The sequence below is a fragment of the Malaya genurostris genome, chromosome 2 (genome assembly GCF_030247185.1).
Source record: "Malaya genurostris strain Urasoe2022 chromosome 2, Malgen_1.1, whole genome shotgun sequence".
In the NCBI taxonomy this organism is placed as follows: Eukaryota; Metazoa; Arthropoda; class Insecta; order Diptera; family Culicidae; genus Malaya; species Malaya genurostris.
Genome location: NC_080571.1, coordinates 339,524,844 through 339,549,653, shown reverse-complemented (window position 1 = coordinate 339,549,653; position 24,810 = coordinate 339,524,844). Strand labels below are relative to the sequence as shown.

Below are 24,810 nucleotides of genomic sequence, written 5' to 3'. Positions count from 1 at the left end.
AGTGTCATACACCAGTCAGTAAAGAACAGTATTTTAATAGGAAATTCGTGCCAAAAAAAAAAAAAACAAAAGGTTTGTACTAACAATAGTAAACTCGGACCGCCGGACAACCGTCATTAAAGTGGCAGCAGTTCCAGTTCCGATGCCCCACTGATTGCACTGTTGGCAATAGCGGTGAAAATTTTGCCCAGACTCTGCTCGAATGCCGGCCGTACCTCCTCCAGTAGCACCAGCGGATCCTCGTTGATCACATTGTTGCCAACCTGGCCCAGCGTTGGATCACCGTTGAACAGATTCTGCAGATTGAAGCGTCCCTTGACAAACTTCAGTCGCACCTGGATCGGTTGGAACTGGACGGATTCCTTACCGTCAGCCCCGCGGGTGAAGAAATATTTCAGCTTCAGATTGCAGAGAGTATCATCTGAAATTGAAGAATCGTTTCAATTGGGGTTTTTGGGGATTATGAATGTTGGCGCTGACTTACCCAGGCGCAGATTGAAATCTCCCTGACCGGTGATCCTGAGTAGCAGCAGTTGCATGTCGAGGGTGTACTTTCCATCGACCACCATGCTAGGAAGTTTCACGCTCACATTGAAAGCCTTCTCCGCCAAGTTCAGACTGTGTTGAAGTGTTGAAGTAGACATTCGTTATCAGTGAAACCAATCCTGAAATTGTCCTACCTTATTCTTCCGATCAGAAATCCTCCGGCACCCTTGATCGTCACGTTGGACATCTTGGCCCTAAAACTCGGTCCATTATCGATGAGCATCTTATCGATGAAAATCGGTTCCAAGGCGGGGGCCTTCGGTTGACCCGGACCGTAGTTTCCCGACGCGATGTTGGGTCGAATCAGCTCCACGACGCCCTTGACGCATCGTTCGAAGTTCGGGTCGCTCCGGGAACAGGTAGTCGGCAGGATCGAAGCTGTAAGTACATTATTTGCGTGTAATTAGCTGTGGATTCGCGTCAAAGAGTAGTTCAATGCGGTCTTTTAGGTGCGAAGAGACCGGGTGTGAATTGAATGAATGAGCAAACATGCAAATATGGGAAACGCAACTTTTGTATTATTTTTGATTATAAATTTTTCGATATCGCAACTCCAATTACAAAAGTCGTGTTTTTGTTTTGCTTTTAGCATACCAGTAACCGAATTCTGGTTGCAGAAATTTTTTTCACAATTTTCTTTAAGAGAGCAAAATCGAAAAATGTCTTTCTCTTCACAAAACTGTCCTTCCTTCTCAACCAATTTATCAGCTGAGGTCCGATCACAAAATGTATAGAAAGAAAAACAAAATTGCAAGTAGATTTTTCCTATTTTCCAAATTTTAAATTCTACACTTGAGAAAGAAAAACGAAAACAATATTCTTTTCATCATTTTTGCGAAAGAAATTTTGAAACACTGAAATTCTTCGAGCGATAAAATTCAGCAGAATTGTTAAAACATTATTACGTAGAAGCAATGGAGACCAGAGCTTAAAACTGTCACGAATTCTCAATGAAAGATTCCAATCCAACAGCCTCATATTCGATTTTCATTCAAATAACTTCAGGCAGGGTTGCAAGAGTCAGTGAATCCGAAAACTGTCTGCAGGCTTCAATTTCTTTAGAAAGTATGATACGTTAAACTGACTTTGCGAGCAAAAATAAAAATTTTCGGTCTGTAAATTTTGATGAAAATTTTTGAAAAACTCGATTTTCAAAAGTCTGCAGCACTATATAAGAAATCTGCAGACTTGGCATCTCTGATCGCATCCAAAACAAACTAAAAGAAAAGAAGCATTTTCGTCTCTCATTGCAAAAAAGAGAGTATCAATGTTAACGTCACTTGTTCTCCTACACCCTCATTCAACATAACTCAAAATTGAGTGACACGCCACTCAAATTCACAAAAAGTGCACGTACCCTAAACTTGAGTTACCAACTATCTACTCATTTTTGAGTTAAGAGAGGAAGCTTTCAAAATTTGAGTATTTTTTACTCAAAATATCGAAAAAAATATTTTTTTCCAAAATTGAGTCAAAACTTGAATTCCTTGCACTCAAAATAAAGACATTCTTATTCGTAAATGTTTATATGCAAAGTCATTCTTCATTCTTTTTAATGGAAAGCCCAGAAGAGTGATTCCAAACCTTTTGACCGGTTTGGAATCAAAATTGAACGATGCTGATATCCTTATGTTGTACTTCTCACTTAGCATAATTCAAACCACAAAATTTCTATTGAAAACATCTATGATTGATAATTTATGGTTTCAAAAACCAGATGCAGAAACAGCAATGAAAACCGACGTATTCTTGCATCCTCAAATTCGATATCAATATCCCGATAAAGAAAACGCATTGAATTGCTAGAAGTTTTTTTTTCACTCAAATGTTTGAAAACTCAACGCTTACTCTATTGTATGAATAAATGCGAGAGAACTCATGGCCTGAGCAAATTTTACTCAAATCGATACTCAAAATTTGACATATTGTTCCAGTTTATGAACTTGAGTGATCGGAACTCAAACCATGAGTTATGTTCAAAGAGCGTGTAGGACAAGACGAAACCAAACTAACGTCTCCAGGGAGCAGAGATGCCAGAAATGCAGATTTGTCTGTAAATCTGCAGATTTCTTAAATAGTGCTGCTAACAAATTTTGTTGCAGACCATTTTGTAGACATCTGAAAATCGAGTTTTTCGCCAACTTGCTTAAAAATTTACAGACTTTTGAAATGGCCACATCGTTTTTTTTTGCTCGCCGAACAAGGTTTTGTGTTTCATACTTCATAGACACATGAAGCCCACAGACTTTTGCAACCCTGTCTGACGATATTCACAACTATTCGAGTTTCGATTCGGTATTCTGAACGGTTTGCTAATATCCTATAAAAATCGATGGTGGTGAAGCAGCTTAGTTTTCTTTTACCGGGGGTAATTCCTTTTCTTTTGCTGATATTATTGCACGAATAATGACTTCATAGCTCCTATGCAATAACTTTTTAATAGTTTAGCAGAATTTTATCACTCAATCAGAATTCTCACAAAAATGTTAAATATATTAATTTCTTTTTCTTTCTCCAGTGTCAAAGAACTGACACAACATTCTGTAACTTGACGGGAATTAAAATCTCTTTGTAATTTCCTTTACTTTCAATAAATAAATTATTGTAACCCGAATTCGGCTGCAGGAGTTTCACAGACTTCGGAAAAATAAAGAAGGGGGGGGGGGGGGGGAGATTTACCGAATGACCACAAAATTCCAATTTCCTCACCAAGAATTTCGAAATTTTTGAAAATTTTATGGACTTGGGAATATTATTGAGTTAAAAGTTGTTTAAATGCATTAACATAAAGAATGTCCCAGAAAGTATGGACGCAAACAAAAACCGCTGCCATTTCGCAGTGGTTTAGAATCTGTCAACTTTTATGGCTGCGTCCTGTTGTATATACTTTTCTCTAACCACTTGTGCAGTTGTTTATTCGTTTTCATTAGTTTGTTTCGAAATGCGTGGACTTTCAGCAGAACAACGTCGAAAAATTGTGTACAAATGGTGCACAGAACGCGGACGGTCTTTGAGAAAGATAGCAAAAATGGAAGGAGTAAGTGAAAAAGCCGTGCGAAATGCAATCAGGAAGTTCGGTGAGGATAACACCTTTGTAGGATAAACCGAAAACGGGTCGAAAAAAAGGTCCTGCTAACCCTCAGTTGGATGAACGTATACTGAAGGCGTTCGAGTAAAAGAAGGAGGTTTCAGTTCGGGATGTGGTCAAAAAAGTGGGCACTTCGAAGTCAAATTTTCTTCGTGCTAAAGAACGTTTGAATCTACGGACCTATAAGAAGCAGAAACAACCAAAACGTAGTCCGAAACAAGAAGCGTCGATCAGGCCGAAGGTTCGAAAGCTGTACAATACGATTCTTGCTGGAAATTTGGACGACGAAAGCTACGTGAAACTCGATTACAAATCCTTGCCGGGACCACAATATTATATGGTGCGAGAAGGGGAAAGGGTTAAACCAGTCCGAGACATCGATTGAAGTCGAAAAATTTAGTAAGAAAGCTATGGTCTGGCAAGCAATTCGTAGCTGCGGTAAGATTTCGAAACCCAATGAACAGCGCAATATACATCAAGGAATGTTTACAAAAACGATTTCTACCCATGATTCGAAGCCACAAGGATCCTGTTGTCTTCTGAACAGATCTTGCTTCTTACCACTACTCGAAATCAACGGTATAATGGTATACTACCAAAAATGTCACTTTCGTCCCAAAAGATATGAATCCACCAAATTGCCCACAACTTCGCTCAGTAGCTAATGGCTAAGTAGCAAATGTTGATAATAATATTGTGTTGTTGAATTTAAATATCTAACACTTGTGAATTATTTACAGCGAAATCAAAGTGCGTCCATACTTTCTGGGACAGTCTTTAGCAAAAATAATCGCATGCCTAATGTGTTCATTAGAGTGCCAATATTTTAGGGTCATCTCTAATTTTATTACGCGGTAATGCTCAATAGGTTAAGCGCCTCTAAAAGAAAGTCTTTATGGAAAATTTGAGCAAAATCGGATATGGGTCCCAATCAGTGCTGTAGTTGCGGTTAGTTACAGTTAGTCAATGACTAACCAGTTCATGAAACTGAAACATCTCAGAAAATGAGACAATTGGTTTTCGGAAATTTAAATAATGACTGATTCAAGTAAACACGAAAGGTGCAAAAGTAATTTAGAATTTTAAAAGAACGTGTTCATGGAGGTAGAATTCAAAAGGGCGCTTATATGTTATACTTGATTCCAGGGCGCAGAGTGAAAGTATTTTTAAATACATTCAATATTCCTACTGAGGGCGCAAATCATTATGTATTTTAAAACTAGATAAAAAATCTTGTGAGGAAAATTTGAAAGGGCGCCTAAAGAATGATTCCAGGGCGCAGGGTGGTAATATTTTTGAATACATTCAATACTCCTACTGAGGGCGCCAATCATTATTTATTTTCAAACATTGACGAAGACTACAAAATTAGATCGGGACTGGTATGTGTATTTTAATTATTACACCTTCGTGAAAGTGTGATGAGGTGACAGTGGACAGTAGAATTCAATGAAAGAAAGTAAAATTGATTCTTAATGATGTTGAATTCTCACCGTTGACTTGACTGACCAAACCAGTTTGTTTATCCCTTAAATAACAACACTAGAATTTGAACATGTCCTATAAAAATGCCCCAAAATAAAATATTAATTTCAAAACATTGTTATTAGATTCAAATATTTTAGGAGAGCTTACAAGTTATTATTAATTCGACATATAAAAGAAAACATATCATTGTTTTTCCGCATATAATTTGATGATTAATATATTAGTCTTTTGGATTCGTTAAGGTTATTCTAACAATTTTTGTAGCTAAATATGAATAAAAAGAAATAAGAGAGTGCTTGAGCTTTATTCGATTAATTAAACAAAGTCCTGATTTTTTTCAATAAATGTATTAAATTCATAGTGAAATGCGAATAACTTAGAATCTGATAGTTCTTCAGTTTAAATTCGAATAAATTCATAATTGCGAAAAACAATTTTAAACAAAATATGAGTTTAAGGGGGGAGGAAGTTCTCCGGGACACGGTGCCAAGCATCTGCATCTCAAATCAAGTTTAACAATTGCAGCTGAGTGCATTTCACTAAACACTGTAATAGAAACGCATCGTGCAGAAAAATCTAAAAAAAATTCAAAATTCGTCAAAGACAAGTTCAAAAAACCCTTCTTAATCCACCTAGTGGTGTGATAATGCCTTTCTCTTCTTTCATATCAGTCTCATGAAAATATATTTCATACTTTTATTAAATAATTTCGGATACTAATTTTCACACCAATTGATTCAGATTGATTCGAGTAGTTCACAAAAACATGCTTCAGTGTTTATGTCACACAGTCAGTATCATTTTTCCAAACTAGTGCTTGACATTTGCGTTGCCTATTTGTATGAGAACAGTGATGCTAATCTAAAATGAGCGCGTTCAAATATCTTCTAAAAGTGCACACACACACACACACACACACACACACACACACACACACACACACACACACACACACACACACACACACACACACACACACACACACACACACACACACACACACACACACACACACACACACACACACACACACACACACACACACACACACACACATACACATACACACAGACATTTTCCGATCTCGTCGAACTGAGGCGAATGGTATATAACACTATGGGTCTCCGAGGCTCCGTTCGAAAGTCGGTTTTTCCAGCAATTCTAATACCTTTCTATAGAGAAAGGCAAAAAATAAATTTTAACTTCAACCAATTGAATTGCGCCCCTGCGCCAAAGAAATTATGGCTTCAGGAGTTGATTTTGGAGCTTTCATGTCTTCAGAAGAATTTCTGAAGAGGTAGAGCATTTATGTCTTTCAAAAAGTTGTAGATCATGTTTAAACAAGAAAACATACCGAAGATATGAATACTTTAAAATGCATTGGTACCGACATATAATGTGTTGTTTATTGTGGACATACATTTTTAGAATTTTCGATTGTTCTACAATTATATTTTAATTATCAAAATACATTTTTTTATCAAAGGTTACATACTTTTAAGTTCACAAACTAAAAGTGGTCAGGAACACGGGAAAAATACCAAAAAAAACTGACAAAACTACCGCTTCAGGGGTGAAAAAACAGTCTGTTTTATATATGGGACATTGTGTATTTAATTATCTGAAAATCACGAAAATCAATAGTTTTTTATTGGGACTCAATGCAATTAAGTGTTAAATACAAAATACTACACATTCAAGTATGAATATCTCGAAAATATGTGCAAAAATTTTCGATAAAGTTTGAAAGTATGATCAAAACACTATTAGAAAAAATAGTAGTGACAACTTAACACTTTTAGAAAAGCATGTCCTAACATTCTCCAAAATATATGTCGCACCCTCACATACAGTATTCACTAACCCTGCACCTTAAATTTAATATTAATTAAAGTAAACGAAAAAATAGGAGCAATGGAAAATTTCAGACAGAAGAAAAAAGAATTTCCGAAACTTAGATGAATTTTTCAATGTTTTCTTCAATTAAATATTGTTAATCTGTTCAGTGGTTTTATTGGAAGGAACGCTGTATAAGGAAACCTTTCCTTTCTTTCATGTTTCAGAACATTGTGGAAAGTTGTTTATTTTGTTTTTGTCTGCTCCTATTTCCTCGCTTACTTTGATCAATATTGAATGTAACACTCCTAATACCAAGCCTCAAAAAAAGTTGGAACGGTAACTTTGAGCTATCATAGCTCAGTTGTTACTTGACCAATTTCGATAAATGTTACACCCTCGAATTTTGTGAATTTATAAATATATATGAATTTTTGATTTTTTTCACATGTTTGTATATAACTCGAAAATTAAAGCGATGACATGTACATTTTTTTTATTCAGAATATTGGAATCATTACCAGAAACAATGTATTGATGATCAAAATTATATATCCGTTCAAAGTATCTCAAGAAATTTGGTACAAATTCAGAGAATTTCTATTATTGGGAAAATTTTTCCAAACAAAATCAAAACAAAACTTTTAAATTATATGACATTTATTTCTTTATTATTTCAGTTGGAAATTTAATATGAACAAAAATTACAAAAAAAAAACTGAAACTTGGATTTCACTGAAAATCTCAAAAATTTTGGTAAATATACCTAAACTATAAAAATAATTATAGTTTTGTATCGGACAAATAATTTAAACAATTTTTATGCACAACTCAAACGCAATTGATAACTACTAAAATTCATCAGTTCCACTGGAACTATCGGGCTGATCGGACGCAAGTTCGTGTTTCTCCAGTGGTGCGGTAAATTGTTTTATTCCGCTTTCAAGGTCATTTCGTATTCTATTGTCTGAATCAGTGCGGTCGAGTGATAGTTCGAATTAATCCGTCTTCAAGGTCAATTGTGAGTTGTGTAAAGCAGCACTGCGTGTGGTACCGTTAGCCAGCGCCAGCGCTGGGCGCTGCGTATATATCGTTGTACATTAGAAACAGTGATAAATATATATAGTGATAAAAAGATTGGTTTCATTGTACAGTGCAGAAAGAGACTGCAAAAAAGTGCTTTTTCCTCTAGGAGGTTTTTTGCACTTTATTGATCAGGAATATCCACCGATTGCCTAGGACCGGGCCTTGTCTGCCGTTCACCCTTTGAGAGCTAAAGCTAAGTATTTTTGCCTTTTTCTTTTTTCCCCCTGTTCTTCAATACCACTACATTTGTCCTCCAATATTTACCCGCACGGACACATCTCCGTGCCATGACAGAAGGCACAGAATTGCCTGACCTCCCTCCAGATGACAAAATGGAATCATCTTATAGCCAAATATCTCGTGTAAAAAATTATCCCGATGGACTTGCACTCCCGGCCGGACCGTATGCGGTTTACATCCGGACCAAAGCCAACGGTAAAAAATTGAATCTTCTAAGACTTTCTGAAGACCTGTCCTCGCGATACAATACCGTACAAAAAATTGAAAAAGTACGCCCGGACAAGCTTAGGGTCTTGTTAGCCAGTGCAAAACAGGCTAATGAGATCGTTCGAAGTGAGCATTTCACGCGGGAGTATCGCGTATACGTACCAGCTCGCGAAGTCGAGATAGACGGCGTGATCACCGATCCGAGTCTGACTTGCTAGGACGTTCTTAAGCATGGGGCAGGCGGTTTTAAAAACCCCTTACTCAAGAACGTTAAGATACTGGACTGCAAGCAATTGCGTTCAGTATCGACCGCTGAGGATGGCACTAAGTCCTATATCCCATCAGACTCGTATCGGGTGACTTTCGTTGGCTCGGCTTTGCCTAACTACGTCCTCCTGGACCGAATTCGTTTACCTGTTCGCCTTTTTGTGCCGCGGGTCATGAACTGCACTAATTGCAAACAATTGGGACATACAGCATCCCATTGTTGCAATAAATCCCGGTGTATAAAGTGTGGAGGGAGTCATGCGGATAACTCCTGCAGTGGAGACAATGAAAAGTGTCTCTACTGTAAGGAGGGGCCGCATGACCTCTCTGATTGTCCCGCGTACAAATTGCGCCAGGATAAGATGAGGCGTTCACTTAAGCAACATTCAAAGCGTTCTTTTGCTGAAATGTTGAAGAGTGCTACGCCTCCAGTAAACCTGTACGCTTGTTTGGCAACTGACGAGAGCGAATATGATGACCCCCTCGAAGGTACATCTTCGGCTGTCCCTCTTAGCTCATCATACAGAAAGAGAAGAAATAAATCTTTTCAAAAGCTCCCTAGTAAGGGTTCGAAGATGTCCTCTGATGGGTCTCGAAAAATTACAACAACTGGTAGTGATGGCAAAAAACCAGAGAGAAAAGCTTCAGGCCTTGGAAAATTAAATTCCGAGCAAGAATTTCCATCACTTCCTGGGACTTCAAAACCCCCGAAAGTCCCTAAAGATCAGTCAGAAAATTTACCAAATACTGGGTTTGTTAAATTCTCTGATATTGTGGACTGGATCATGTCTACTTTCAATATTTCTGAACCTCTTAAAAGCCTGATAATGGCTTTTATTCCTACAGTTAAAACATTCTTGAAGCAGTTGACTGCAAAATGGCCCCTTCTTTCAGCGATCGTATCCTTCGATGGCTAAGACACCCACCGAGGTCACGGATACAATCACTGTTATACAGTGGAATTGTAGAAGTATCATCCCAAAAATAGATCCTTTCAAATTTCTAGTAAACAATCTGAAATGTGACGCATTTGCATTGTGCGAAACTTGGCTAACTTCTGAAATACCCTTAAACCTCCACGATTTTAACATTATTCGTCTGGATCGAGATGATTCCTATGGAGGAGTACTTTTGGGGATCAAAAAGTGCTATTCTTTCTATCGCATTAACCTCCCCTCGATACCAGGTATTGAAGTTGTCGCATGTCATGTTACAATCAAAGGCAAGGACCTTTGCATTGCTTCCATCTACATTCCCCCAAGAGCCTCGGTTGGGCATCGGCGGCTCAATGATATCATAGAGCTTCTTCCCGCACCGACGTTGGTTTTAGGAGACTTTAACTCACACGGTACGGGATGGGGCTGTCTTCACGACGATAACAGATCAACATGATCCATGATATCTGCGATAACTTCAATATGACAATCTTGAATACGGGAGAAATGACACGAATTCCTGCACCACCAGCAAGACCAAGTGCGCTAGACTTATCCCTTTGCTCGACATCGCTACGGTTGGATTGCACGTGGAAGGTAATCCCTGATCCCCACGGTAGCGATCATCTGCCTATCGTAATTTCAATCGCCAGCGGATTAAGACCATCGGAAACAATCAATGTTTTGTATGACCTCACACGAAATATTGATTGGAAATGCTACGCAAATTTGATATCTGAGAAACTGGAAACAACACAAGAACTTCCTCCGGAGGAAGAGTACACGCTTTTGGCTGGCTTGATTCTCGACTCCGCGATTCAAGCTCAGACGAAACGTGTACCCGGCGCGAAAACTAACATCCGTCCCCCCAACCCGTGGTGGGACAAAGAGTGCTCAGAATTAAACGCGGAGAGAACTTCATCATTTGTCGAGTTTAGGAAGAACGGAACACCTGATAATTTTAGAAACTACGCGGCATTAGACGCTAAAATGAAAAGCTTGATTAAAGCGAAGAAAAGCGGTTATTGGCGTCGATTCGTAGACGGATTATCGAGAGAAACATCAATGAGCACTCTTTGGAACACAGCCCGACGAATGCGCAACAAAAACACCACAAACGAAAGCGAGGAATATTCTAACCGCTGGATATTCGATTTCGCTAAAAAAGTATGTCCTGACTCTGTTCCGGAACAGACAATCATGCGCGTCGCTTCATCAAACAGAAACGAAACACCTTTTTCGATGGTCGAGTTCTCACTTGCGCTTTTATCGTGTAACAATAAATCTCCGGGGTTAGACAAAATCAAATTCAACTTGTTGAAAAATTTGCCTGACTCTGCCAAAAGGCGCTTATTGAATTTATTCAATAGGCTTCTTGAGGATAATATTGTCCCACATGACTGGAGACAAGTAAGAGTTATTGCCATTCAAAAACCAGGGAAACCAGCCTCCGATCACAATTCGTATCGGCCGATTGCTATGCTTTCCTGTATCCGGAAATTGTTCGAAAAAATGATTCTTTTTCGTCTAGACAATTGGGTCGAGACTAATGGCTTACTTTCAGATACACAATTCGGCTTCCGCAGGGGCAAAGGAACGAACGATTGTCTTGCGTTGCTCTCAACCGAAATTCAAATGGCATTTGCTCGTAAAGAACAAATGGCGTCAGTTTTCCTAGACATCAAGGGGGCTTTTGATTCAGTTTCCATAAACATCCTATCTGAGAAGTTGCATCAGCATGGTCTTTCAACAATTTTGAATAACTTTTTGTATAATCTGTTGTCCGAGAAATACATGTATTTCGCGCATGGTGATTTGTCGACAATACGATTCAGTTACATGGGTCTTCCTCAGGGCTCATGCTTAAGCCCCCTTTTATACAACTTTTACGTGAACAACATTGATGAATGTATCAACACATCTTGCACGCTAAGACAACTTGCCGACGACAGCGTTGTGTCTATTATAGGACCCAAAGCTGCCGATCTCCAAGGACCATTGCAAGATACCCTCGACAACTTGTCGACGTGGGCTCTTCAGATGGGTATCGAGTTCTCTACGGAGAAAACTGAGTTGGTTGTATTTTCAAGGAAGCGAGAACCAGCACAATTACAGCTTCAACTAGGGGGTGAAACCATAGCTCAGGTCTTCTCATTTAAATATCTCGGGGTCTGGTTCGACTCCAAAGGCACCTGGGGATGTCACATTAGGTATCTGAAACAAAAATGCCAACAGAGAATCAATTTTCTTCGTACAATAACCGGATCATGGTGGGGTGCCCACCCAGGAGACCTGATCAGGCTTTACCAAACAACGATATTGTCCGTAATGGAATATGGATGCTTCTGCTTCCGATCCGCGGCGAACACCCATTTTATCAAGCTGGAAAGAATTCAGTATCGTTGTTTGCGTATTGCCTTAGGTTGCATGCAGTCGACTCATACGATGAGTCTCGAAGTGCTCGCGGGCGTCTTACCGTTGAAAAACCGATTCTGGGATCTCTCATATCGATTGCTAATCCGATGCGACATCTTGAATCCGATGGTGATTGAAAACTTCGAAAGACTTGTCGAGCTCAATTCTCAGACCCGTTTTATGTCCTTGTATTTTGATTACATGGCTCAGAATATTGATCCTTCTTCGTTTGTTTTCAACCGTGCTCATTTCTTGGATACTTCTGATTCTACTGTGTTTTTCGACACATCCATGAGAGAAGAAATTCGTGGAATCCCGGATCACGTGCGCCCTCAAGTGGCCCCAAATATTTTTTATAATAAATTTAGAACAGTCAACTGTGAAAAGGTGTTTTACACTGACGGTTCAAACATCAACAGGTCCACAGGCTTCGGCATCTTCAATCAAAACATCACCGCTTCTCACAAACTCAATGATCCGGCTTCAGTTTACGTCGCAGAATTAGCTGCTATTCAGTACACCCTTGAGATCATTGAAACCTTGCCCAAAGACCATTACTTCATTGTCACGGACAGTCTAAGCTCAATAGAAGCTCTCCGGGCAATGAAGCCAGGAAAGTATCCCCCATATTTCCTGGGGAAAATACGGGAACATTTGAGAACTTTATCTGAACGGTCTTATTTAATATCGTTAGTCTGGGTCCCTTCGCATTGTTCCATTCCGGGCAATGAAAAGGCAGACTCATTGGCTAAGGTGGGCGCATTAGAAGGTGATATTTATGAAAGACCAATCTGCTTCAATGAATTTTTCAGTATCTCTCGTCAGAAAACTCTCGAAAGTTGGCAAACTTCATGGAGCAAAAGCGAACTGGGACGATGGCTACATTCCATTATCCCTAGGGTATCGACGAAACCTTGGTTCAGGGGGATGAACGTGAGTCGCGATTTCATTCGTGTTATGTCACGGCTCATGTCAAATCACTACACTTTCAACGCACATCTCCGGCGTGTTGGGCTTGCGGAGAGCGGTCTCTGCACCTGTGGCGACGGTTATCAGGACATCGAGCATGTCGTGTGGTCGTGCGTAGAGTATCGTGACGCCAGGTCGAAGCTACTGGAATCCCTTAGGGCCCGAGGTAGACCGCCTGAGGTTCCGGTTCGGGATGTGTTGGCGAGTCGGGATAGTTTATATATGCTTCTCATATACCAGTACCTTAAACACATTGATATACAAGTGTAATGTGTTATCCCTCGCTCAGAAAGTATAAACTCCACCTACAGGTTCGACACTAACATCCGCCCGATTCTCTCGATCCCCGTCCCTGTCCACCATCTTCATTGGAACTAACAAGATCTTTTTTTGTCACTAACTTTTTCGTTACCCCTTCCCTGTCTCTTCACCATCTCGATGGCAACTAATTAGATCTTTATCGTTTTCAAACATTTTGTTCCCACATCCCCTTTTTACCCCGTTTCCACAATATTTACTTTTTTTTTCATTCTCTTCCGTAACATCACCATCATCGTCCACGGAAGGCCGCCCCAGTCGAAAACCAGCATGCGGGCCACCCGCCGGGCCTTCGTAGCCTGGGGGTGTTTCCCGCGGACCCACACGGACCGAAGGATGCGGCCAACATGGATCTTCGCCAACGGCATATGGAAGACCCTCATGCGATATTCAATTCACCGGCCACTACCGATCGCTTCTCGAGAATCCGCTACCGCTACATTACATAATGATACTATTCTAGTTTTAAGTTAGTCGTAATTAAGATTAGTAAATACCCTTGGCATCTTAGAGCTTAAGCAGTGTGCCTTAAAATTATATTATAATATTGAATAAAAAAACTACTAAAATTCTGATTTTGTTTTAGGTTTGCCGTAAAATCTCAAAAAATAGGTAAGAGATAGGAAATTTTAAAATTTCCGAGTTAAATTGCATTGCACAGTGGTCCGGATCCACAATTTAGGGGGACAAAAACATTTGTGGCTTAACCTTATACTTTAGAGCTATGATGTCTTCAAAACAAATGATCAATGAAAGATAAGCTATATTTTTATGTACATGGTATTAGGGTGGCTCTTATTATTAAGGTGATTTAAAAATTATTTTGCGGATGTGTTGAGATACAGGACTGCATCCTTCGGCAAAATTGTAGATAAACTTATATCGAGCAGCTTTGCTGAAGACACCATTGTGGTATCTCCAACGGTTTTAGTCTTACAGCTATTTTCAAAGAGTAACTTAGGGTGTTCCTGAAAAAACAGATATTTTACTGTAGCATAGTTGTAAAAAACCACAAAACTCACATGGCCAATTTTCACAAACACAATTTTCACAAACTTGAAAGATCTTTCGGTCTTATTGAATCGGATCCCATAGAATTTTATTTGGATTCCGCCTCCCGATTTCGAAATAACAGGGTAAACCGTGTTAAATGTTCCAACCCTTTTATTTATAATGACGAAGCGGAACCAAGCACCATCAAAATTCAATCAATCTTCAGTCAAACAAACTTTCAAAACAGTTTTGCACAGTCTTTTTCCTATGCTCGATAGATAAGACCGACCCTCTCTGGTTAGTATGGCAAAAGATGCAAACGCATATCATTAGCTCGAGTTTCTTTTGTTTTTTTTTTTAAGCTAGTTCATTATCCGAAAAATTCAAATTATTTTACCTTGACCAGCGGGAAAAGAATATTACAAGCGTTTAGTTCTTCTCTCATTTCTGGATCCGGTTAAAACCGGACATATCTTTTGAATATTGCGTCGATTGGTTCTGAGAACTCGACTTTGCTGGGTGATAGAAATTCAAAAAGGATAATCAAGTTTTTTGTGAATATTCTGCTGTGACTTTGAACGTACCTAGCCCATAGGTGCATTAAAATATTCTCCTAAAAAAGTTAATCAAAATTAATTACAGCCTGCGTGATTCTCAAAACTAGAAAGAAATGAAACGTGATTTAAAAACGAGCAACGTTTTTCGAACTTGATAAAATCAGCTTTTATATATTTTTTGTTCGCAACACGTATAAGCATTCTGGCACTAAAAAATTCAATCAAGTCTTATTTCGAGAATTTTGTAAGTCCATTGAAGCATTAAATTTACACATCATCAAAACAGATTGTTTCGCAAGGAGAAGATCGATTATAAATTGCACTTCTACAACAACAAAAATCATGAAATAACTGCATTTTAGACCTGCTTGAAAGAACGTTCGTTTAGAATCTATTATATACCGGTTCGAAGCAATCAATACCCAGATAACCATGGTGCCACATCATGACAGCATACAATCGCTAATTGACATTTAAGTCGCTCTATAGATTTTAGTTTATTATGCTTATTTATGTCTTATGTGCACTCAGAGCTCCGAATGCAGATCGATTTATAACAGATAAGCTTTTAATATGCTGATTAAGAGCTAACATAACTTTCGGTGCTCTAATATTACTGCCCATATTAATGCTAATTGATAACATTTTTCTGATTTTTGAATACAGGTAATCTGTCTGTTTCTTCTGTTCCTGTATCGCTGTCTCCAGGGCATTTTTATACGCTGCCAACCGTTTTCAGCAGAACAACCTTTTTTAACTCCTTTTTTAAAGCTTCAAACAATCGGTTTGACTCATTCAGTAAAAACCATTCAAGCGAAGACGTTGTGTTTCGATTATACTGCTCGTGAGTTAACGGCTGCAGGTAGTTAAAACTGCTGGTGCTAACAGCCAAGGCAATATTCGGGGCGTTTCCCGACTGGAAAGCTAGCAACGAAGGCCATCCCATTCATACGCACAGAGGTGTAGAGACACAGAGGTGCTAAAGCAACCCAGTGCTGATCTACCAGGTACCAGAATTTGTACGTTGCGAAGGATCGAAAGAGACGACATATATCGCGAGGTGCTACACTGCAAGCATCACATTTGTTCGCCACCAAGAGCAAAAGCACTGTACCTGTGGTCAGGTACAGGTAGCACACCAAGTTCAGTGGTGTCCACAACGACGACAGAGCAACTGAGATAGCAGAAGACGGTACCAAGAGACTTCCTATTGGAAATCGTTGGATAAGCTTCGCGTCGTTCTTTACGATAGAGGAACAGAGACAACAGCAACAAGGTAGATTTAATTTAATTTAATTTAATTTAATTTATTTCTCTTATAACTGAAATTTCACTATACATAAGTTTTCATTTTGATATTATTAATTTAATAAACATTTAATGGAAGAAAAAAACAGTCGTGAAAGATCATCCGATTCCGGAATAGAAAGATCTTAAATACTCCAAGGGCTAAACATTATCCAGAGTGTACCACTGGGCCATGGATAGTCTATCTTCGAAAAACAGAAAAGGAATTAAATTTGATGCGAATTGACATCACATTTTTCAAAACTTGTTGAAATCTCTAAAGTTAATAGAGATAAAATTCGAGTTTTTGTTGACGACTTGAAACAGGCAAACGATATTGTAACCTTTAAATTATTTGCTGTTGAATATAAAGTTTGCATTCCATCGAAGGAGGTGGAGTTTGACGGTGTTGTGACTGAAGCAAGTCTGACAGCCGATGATTTACTTAAAAATGGAGTTGGTCGTTCCAAAAACTCCATGCTTGAGAGAGTTAAGATACTCGAGTGAAAGCAATTGTACTCAGCATCTATTGACGATGGAATTAAGTCTTATCGACCCTCAGATTCGTTTCGAGTAACATTTGCCGGATCAGAACCAATCCAGGAGCTAGCACAAGAAAGGACAATAATACAGTGGGCGCCATCTCACAGCCACCATCAGGATTACTGAAGTTTTCGGCAATTGTAGAATGGATTTTCGCAGCATTCAATATTTCTGAACCTCTAAAGACCATCATAACGGCATTCCTTCCAATAGCTAGAACTTTTTTGAAACAGTTATCAGCTCAATTGCCAGTTCTCTCAGGTTTTGTATCATTTGATGGATAATTTATCATGCGCCGCAAATGATTCAATCACTGTCCTGCAGTGAAATTGTCGAAGCATCTTGCCTAAACTTGATTCATTTAAAGTTTTGTTGCATAGTCCACGTTTGATTCTAGGAGATTTCAATTCGCACGGAATGATGTGGGGTTCCGTTTACAATGATAGCAGATCATCTCTAATATATAATATTTGCGACAATTTTAGCATGACGGTACTAAATATGGGTTACATGACACGGATCCCAAGACCTCCTGCGCGTCCAAGTGCATTAGATTTATCTCTTTGCTCGATTTCAATTCGACTAGATTGCACCTGGAAAGTATTTCCTGATTTACACGGTAGCGATCATTTACCAATCATCATCTCAATTAGCAGTAACAAAGGCATTGCTAATTCAGTTTATATTCCATATGATTAGAGAAAAGATATTGACTGGATTAAATACCAAAGTAATATTTCAAGTGTCTTAACTTCAATGACTTCCTCGTTTGTTCGATTCTGGAGGCCGCAGAACAAGCCCAAACCAAACGATTTCTTGGTCCATCGTCTAACAAAAGGCCTCCAAACCCTTGGTGTGACAAAGAGTGCTCAAATGCTAAGCACGCGAAACAAAATGCTTTCAAGACGTTTTTAAAACGAGGAGGAGGAACTCCTCAGAATTTTGAAAAATTCTTGACTTTAGAAACCAAATACAAGAGCATACTTCGGGCCAAGAAATGTAGCTATTGGAGACAATTTGTCGAAGGTTTGTCAAGAGAAACCTCAATGAGCACTCTTTGGAATACGGCCAGACGAATGAGGAATCGTAACGTAGGAAATGAGAGTGAGGAATACTCGAACCGATGGATATTTAATTTTGCGAGGAAAGTTTGTCCAGATTCTGTTCCTACACAGAGCATTACTCGGGTATCTCCTTCAAATAATGGTTTTATTAATAAGCCCTTTACAATGATGGAATTTTCCATAGCACTCATGTCTTGTAACAATAACGCTCCTGGGTTGGACAGAATTAAATTCAACTTGGTGAAAAATCTGCCCGACCTCGCAAAAGACGTTTGTTGGAATTGTTCAACAAGTTTCTTGAGCAAAATATTGTTCCACCTGACTGGAGGCAAGTGAAAGTTATCGCCATTCAAAATCCGGGGAAACCAGCTTCCAATCACGGCTCATAGAAACCCATTGCAATGTTGTCCTGCATCAGAAAATTGTTCGAAAAGATTATTCTTCGACGTCTCGACACTTGGGTCGAGAAGAACGGGTTGTTGTCTGATACTCAGTTTGGCTTCCGTAGAAATAAAGGGACGAATGACTGCCTTGCATTACTTTCGTCTGACATCCAAATTGCCCTCGCTCAAAAGCAACAAATGGCATCTGTATTTTTAGACATTAAAGGAGCATTTGATTCAGTTTCCATTGATGTTCTTTCAGACAAGCTCCACCAACATGGACTCCCAGCGGTTATAAATAATTATTTGCACAACCTTTTGTCAGAGAAGTGCATATATTTTTCACATGCCGATTTGGCAACAATCAGAATTAGCTACATGGGTGTTCCGCAAGGCTCATGTCTCAGTCCGCTCCAGTATAATTTTTACGTGAATGACATTGACAGCTGTCTCGTAACCCCATGTACACTAAGACAATTGGCAGATTATGGCGTGGTTTCAGTTACTGCACGGAACGACCGAAATTAGCTCTGCGCCTAATTCGTATTACTGTTTTTGAATTAGTTGATTTTAACAACAAAATTTCCAAAATAACTATAAAATTAGTAAAAATTGAGAATTTACTTTGCTGAAAAAACTCTTATTTTTAGAGAATGTGTTTAGTTGGTGAATATCCTGGATACAAACCAGCAATATTTCAATCCAACACGAAATTCTCATTGACAACAAATTTTGTTATTAAAATCAGAAAATTTGTTTCTATTTATCTATCACCATCATTACTGAAGGACAGCACAAAGAAACCAAAACTGAAATGGGTATTATTAACAAGTTTATTAGCCAAAAACTCATGAGAAGTGTCAAAGCAAAACAATCCATTAAAAAGCTAAAAAGGACAGTCTTATTGAAACTGCTTGAAAATTGTTTTGATGTTTTTCGCATGTATTCGATATATCTTTATTTAAATTTCTAAACCGATATTTAAAAATGTCGTAAACTGTTAGTGGAAATCGTATTTATTCAGAATTTGTGCGCACTTGAAGCGATTGTGCGTAATAATGTTTTTACGCGGAACAGTGAAGTGAATTTCGAATGTTTCACCCTAATTGTGATGAATTTTTTTTGTATCTTCAAACCTTCCGAGCTGCGCCGTCCGGTGTACTACTTGTATTCGGTTTTTGTTTTCCGAGTGCTAAATGTTTCAGTGAGAATGAAGAAAACAGTGATTTGGAAGAAAAAAATTCAAAAAGATGTTTATGTTTCGTTTATGTCTTTTTCTTGAATACAACATCGTATTTATACCTGCCAATATAGAAAAGACAACCGCGTCTGAAATTTTGTCGGCAGTAGTGTGCCATCTAGTGGCTAGTAGTCATTACGGTGTTACCGTTTCGGTGACAGGGCGCCATATAGCTGCAGATTGCAGAAGCCAATTCAACCATTCATATTGGTTGAAAATAACATTTTATTTCTTTAATTCAACTAAAAAATTAGTTGAATGGAAATGTAATGTGCCTTAGCTAAGAAATGACAGCACGTTTAATTTGTGAATTCAACTAAAAAAAATAGTCATTTCAACAAATATTTTATTATCATTAAGGGAATGAGAATAAAAAATCTAAATTAGCAAAAGTAAGATTTTTTTAGTTGTCTCAAAAAATAACTAACTAAAATCAGCAAATCAACTAAATTTTTCGCGAAAATGCTGATTTCGGTCGTTCCGTGTGGACCCAAAGCTATTGATCAGCAAAAACCATTGCAAGATACCTTTCGATAACTTGTCCGTTTGGGCTGCTCATCTGGGTATCGAATTCTCTGCGGAGAAAACAGAGCTGGTCGTCTTTTCAAGAAAGCATGATCCCGCGCAACTTCAGCTTCATATGATGGGAAGAATGATCCAACAGGTTTTGACTTTCAAATACCTCAGGGTGTGGATTGATTCCAAATGCACGTGGGGAGGACACATTCTGGTATCTGATAACAAAATGCCAACATTTTGGGTGGGGTGCTCATCCGGAAGATCTAATAAAATTGTATCAGACAACGATACTTTCAGTGATGGAGTATGGAAGCGTTTGCTTTCGTTCCGCTGCAAACTCTCATATTATCAAACTTGAGCGAATTCAGTACCGTTGTTTGCGAATTGCCTTAGGCTGCATGCATTCGACACATACAATGAGTCTTGACGTTCTGGCGGGAATTCTTCCATTGAAAGATTGTTTTTGGGAGCTTTCATCGCGACTACTAATAAGATGTGAGGTACTGAATCCCCTGGTTATTAATAATTTCGAAAGGCTAGTTGAGTTTCAATCTCAAACAAGATTCATGATAGTATATTTTAACCATATGTCACAGGAAATCAACCCTTCAAGATATATTCCTATCCGTGTCAGCCTCCTAAATGTCCCTGACTCAACTTTATTTTTCGATACATCCATGCAGCGCGAAGTGCGTGGAATCCCGGATCACCTACACTCGTTGGAAATCCCAAAAATATTTTCAAGTAAGTTAAGGCATTTTGGCTATTCTAAACCTTTCTGGAAACTTTCTAAGGTTCCTAAGAAACCTCAGAATCCAATTCCTGCTCTCAAGGAAGGAAATCAAATACTTCTTACGAATGGCGAAAAAGCTCAAAAACTTGCTCAGCAGTTCAAGAGTTTTAATTTGAACGTTGTGAGTCCTATTGAAAAGGAAGTCTCACTGAAATATGATCATATTTGAACCCAAGTGTTATCACAAGATGACATTATTGAGATGAATTTTGATGAAATTAAGTCAATTATTAGGAAACTTAGAAACATGAAGGCTCCTGGCAATGATGGAATCTTTAATATTCTTATTAAAAATCTTCCCGATGTTGCCTTGAGACTCGTGGTTAAAATTTTCAACAAGTGTTTTTCATTAGCTTACTTCCCAAAAAGATGGAAAAACGCCAAAAAAATTCCTATCCTCAAACCTGATAAAAACCCAGCAGAAACATCAAGTTATCGACTAATAAGCTTACTTTTTTCTATCAGTAAACTTTTCGAAAAAATTATCTTGTTGAGAATGATGTCTCATATAAATGAGAATTCAATTTTTCTACCAGAGCTGTTTGGATTTCGTCATGAACATTCAACTACTCGTCAACTTGTCAGAGTAACGAACATGATAAAAGCAAATAAATCTTCTGGGTTATCCACTGGAGTTGCTCTTCTAGACATAGAAAAAGCATTCGACAGTGTTTGGCACAAAGGTTTAATAGCAAAAATGTCTGATTTCCAGTTTCATATTTATTTGATCAAAATGATTCAAAATTATTTAACTGATTGTACTCTTCAGGTTAGTTATCAGAATTGTAAATCTGAATTCCTATCCGTACGAGCAGGTGTTCCGCAGGGTTTGAGCGTAGCTCCAATCTTGTATAATATTTTCACTTCTGATCTTCCAAAACTACCCGTTGGTTGTCAGAAATTGCTATTCTGTGACGACAGTGATCTACAGTCGCCTACAAAGAAGTTTAAATATTTTCAGTGATTATCTGTCAAAATGGAAAATTAAACCGAATGCAGAAAAAACGCATTTAATTATCTTTCCTCATAAGCCAAGAGCTTCTTTTATTAAACCAAACAATAATCACATTCTCAAATTGAATGGCTTGGAATTGACATGGTCTGATCAAGCTAAATACTTAGGTTTAACGTATGACAAAAAACTCACTTTCAAGGATCACATTGAAGGAATCCAGGCAAAGTGTAATAAATATATTAAATGTTTATATCCTCTTATAAACAGAAATTCTAAGCTCTGTCTAAAAAACAAATTGTTAATTTATAAACAAATTTTCAGACCAGCCATGCTTTATGCAGTACCAATTTGGTCAAGCTGTTGTTCCACCAGGAAGAAAACGCTTCAAAGGATTCAGAATAAAATTTTGAAAATGATTCTGAAGCGTCCTCCCTGGTTTAGTACAAAATGAGTTACACAGACTCACAAATGTAGAACCATTAGATGTAATGTCACATAATATTATAAGCAAATTCCGACAAAAATCGATGCGAATCGATTCGCTCTCTGTATTAGTTAGTAAGTTAGTATAAAAGTTCCTTTTCCCCATTACACAATACAAGTAGGTTTAGAATTTTCCCTACACAAAAATCTCAGAATTGCGGAAGCAATTGATGTCTTCATGGTAATAACCAAATCATATATGTAATAGAGCTGAAAAGTCACCACTTGTGGCTGAACACCCAATTTAAATCTTAATAATTTGATTTTAACTCATATTTCAATAAATAGTTATTTTTAAAGAAAAGTCCTTTAGATAGGTTTTAAATTGACGGTAATGTATCTAGCCTTTTTGTCAACTTTTGCTTTTAAAAAACACCTGTAAAACTCCTTTCATTATTTATAAATTAGCATTTTTCAGATAATTCGACGTATAAAACAAAATACGTCTTATGAGTAAGAGTTGGGTATGAATAATTTTTCTTTTCTTATTATGAGTATTTTATGTAGTAGCTTCTATAGGAAAAATTTCCAGATGTGTACAATATCATACTATGTCACAAGGATGTAATTGGCTGGTTCCGAAGACTAACTCCAAACTGGAGTATTGTTAAGATCGGAAAATATTAATGCCAAATTGAAGGACAAAAACTAAATATGCACAAATGACGTATTTGCAAGGGATTGAAAGTGTTTCTGTAATGTTTAAATCCATTTGAGGTCAACATTGCAAAAAGGCAGGGCTGATCGATGGACGGTGATTTCGGAACATGATTTCCCCTGAATACGAAATGGGTCATCGGAATTCGATTGAGTTAACACCGTCCTGAGTCCTGGACTAGAATTATTTGCATGTATAAATAAAACACATGGAAACATCTTTTATCTGTGAACCGCTGTCAGACAGAGGGTTTGGGATAGGTTAAATACGCTCCCACATTTCATCGAAAGAAAAGATTTTTTATCGTTTTCAGCATGGAAGTCGTCACAAATTGATTTGTTACCGATCCGGTAAATTACAAGTATCTTAAATGATTAACATGACTTAGCACAATATTTGTTCAGACCGAATGCACTTTTGTAAAAAACCCAATCAATGTTGACCATATTTTTTTTGCTATCACAACAAGTCATTCCGATTGTTTTCAATACGGTGACGTTTCCGAAAGATATGCAAACTGCAAAGTTTATTTGGCAATTAAGTACCATCGGATAACATTTACACACTGAAGCATCGTAATGATTCATCCGTTCGTTCGGAAACATTCCGACGATCTGTTCGATGATGTGTGAACGAAAACATATTTACGATTTGTAATAGCGTTCGTTGTTATTGATGGAATGATTAGGTATCTTTTGTTGTTCAAATTTAGCATTTATTCCGTCTTATTCTGAAAGAGATCGTTCGCATAAAGCAGCTGGTGTCAAGAATTGCTTCAAGGAAAATCTTAGACTCAGCTCAGTTTACTGAATGATCCAACGAATTCTTCAACACTTACGTAAGGTTCCAAAACTCGACTCTATCCTCAGTAGAACGCAAAAAACGAGACAATATACGAACTGCTTCATTGCTGCGGATCAGTACACTTTCGGTTTTTTGTTTATTAACTGAGATCGTTTGTTTCTGTTTTGCCACAATCACACCTCAACCACTTTCACTTTCTGTTCAGAACCAAAAACTGTTGAATTCTATTAAACGACAGCGTGTTTTTAATCACGCAAAAATTTCCCAATCGTCCGTCTTTCACAGCAGCTTCCCAAAAATTGACTACTCGGACGGTTGTGCAATCGGGCAGCTTTTATAGAATGTCTAACAAGTATTTTTTTGTTGTTGTTGCTCAGAACGACCGTAGAACTGATGTGATCCTGTGCGTAAAGCCGAAACGAAACAGGTTCATCAAAAAACAAAAAAAAAAACAAAATATTCTAAGCGCCGGCAGTAGCGGCCGCAAAAAAAAAGAAACAAAATAACCGACACCGGTTTCGGCAAACGCGCTAATCACCCTCGAAGACAGCCGACTCCTTCGCTTTCTACGCATGGTTAAACCACCCTACGACTACTCTGCGATCCAATACCTTCCGGAAACCGGGCGAAGTAGGCGGCGGAGACGGTGTTTGCTGGGTTGGAAACTTTTCTGAAGAAATCCTCTTCTGCTTGGGTTCGTCGCATCGCATCGCGTTGAAATCTTTCGACGGCTGCCGTTCATTGAGACCAGACCAGGCCAGTCGCGCTGAGACACGTGAAATCCCCGTCGCCATCGACGACAAGCACGAAGACACCGCCGTCTACGTCTGTGACGTATGTTTTGCTTGTTTTAGTTTAGTTGATCTCTAGCGAAACCATTTGGAGATCGCGCGGACGCGGTGCGTTGCGCCGCCGAACACCGCCGATCAGGAAACTCGTTCTAGGTTTCGTGATTCATTGCGTTCTGTCTGGATTAGCTGACGCAAACAAGAACACCGGCAGCCAAAAAAAAAAACTAATGAAATCATAAAATAAATAAATTTGGTTTTAGTGCCGTACGAATGCAGATGGCCCAAAACAGGATTGAGTGCGAATCTCTTAGCTGGCTTTTCGAAGTGTCTTTGTCTATTGAGACA

The 24,810-nt window shown here is 38.4% G+C and overlaps 1 protein-coding gene across 1 annotated transcript; it reads right to left on the bottom strand.

Annotated features, from left to right (window-relative positions):
* LOC131431755 (putative beta-carotene-binding protein) lies at nucleotides 1–23,968 on the bottom strand. The gene is made up of 4 exons (XM_058597631.1): nucleotides 23,709–23,968; nucleotides 681–924; nucleotides 485–618; nucleotides 1–421 (listed from the first exon to the last, which is right to left on the bottom strand). The coding sequence occupies exons 1-4, from the start codon at nucleotides 23,776–23,778 to the stop codon at nucleotides 117–119; spliced, it is 753 nt and encodes a 250-aa protein (XP_058453614.1). The 5' UTR covers nucleotides 23,779–23,968; the 3' UTR covers nucleotides 1–116.
* Nucleotides 23,969–24,810: the final 842 nt, after the last annotated feature.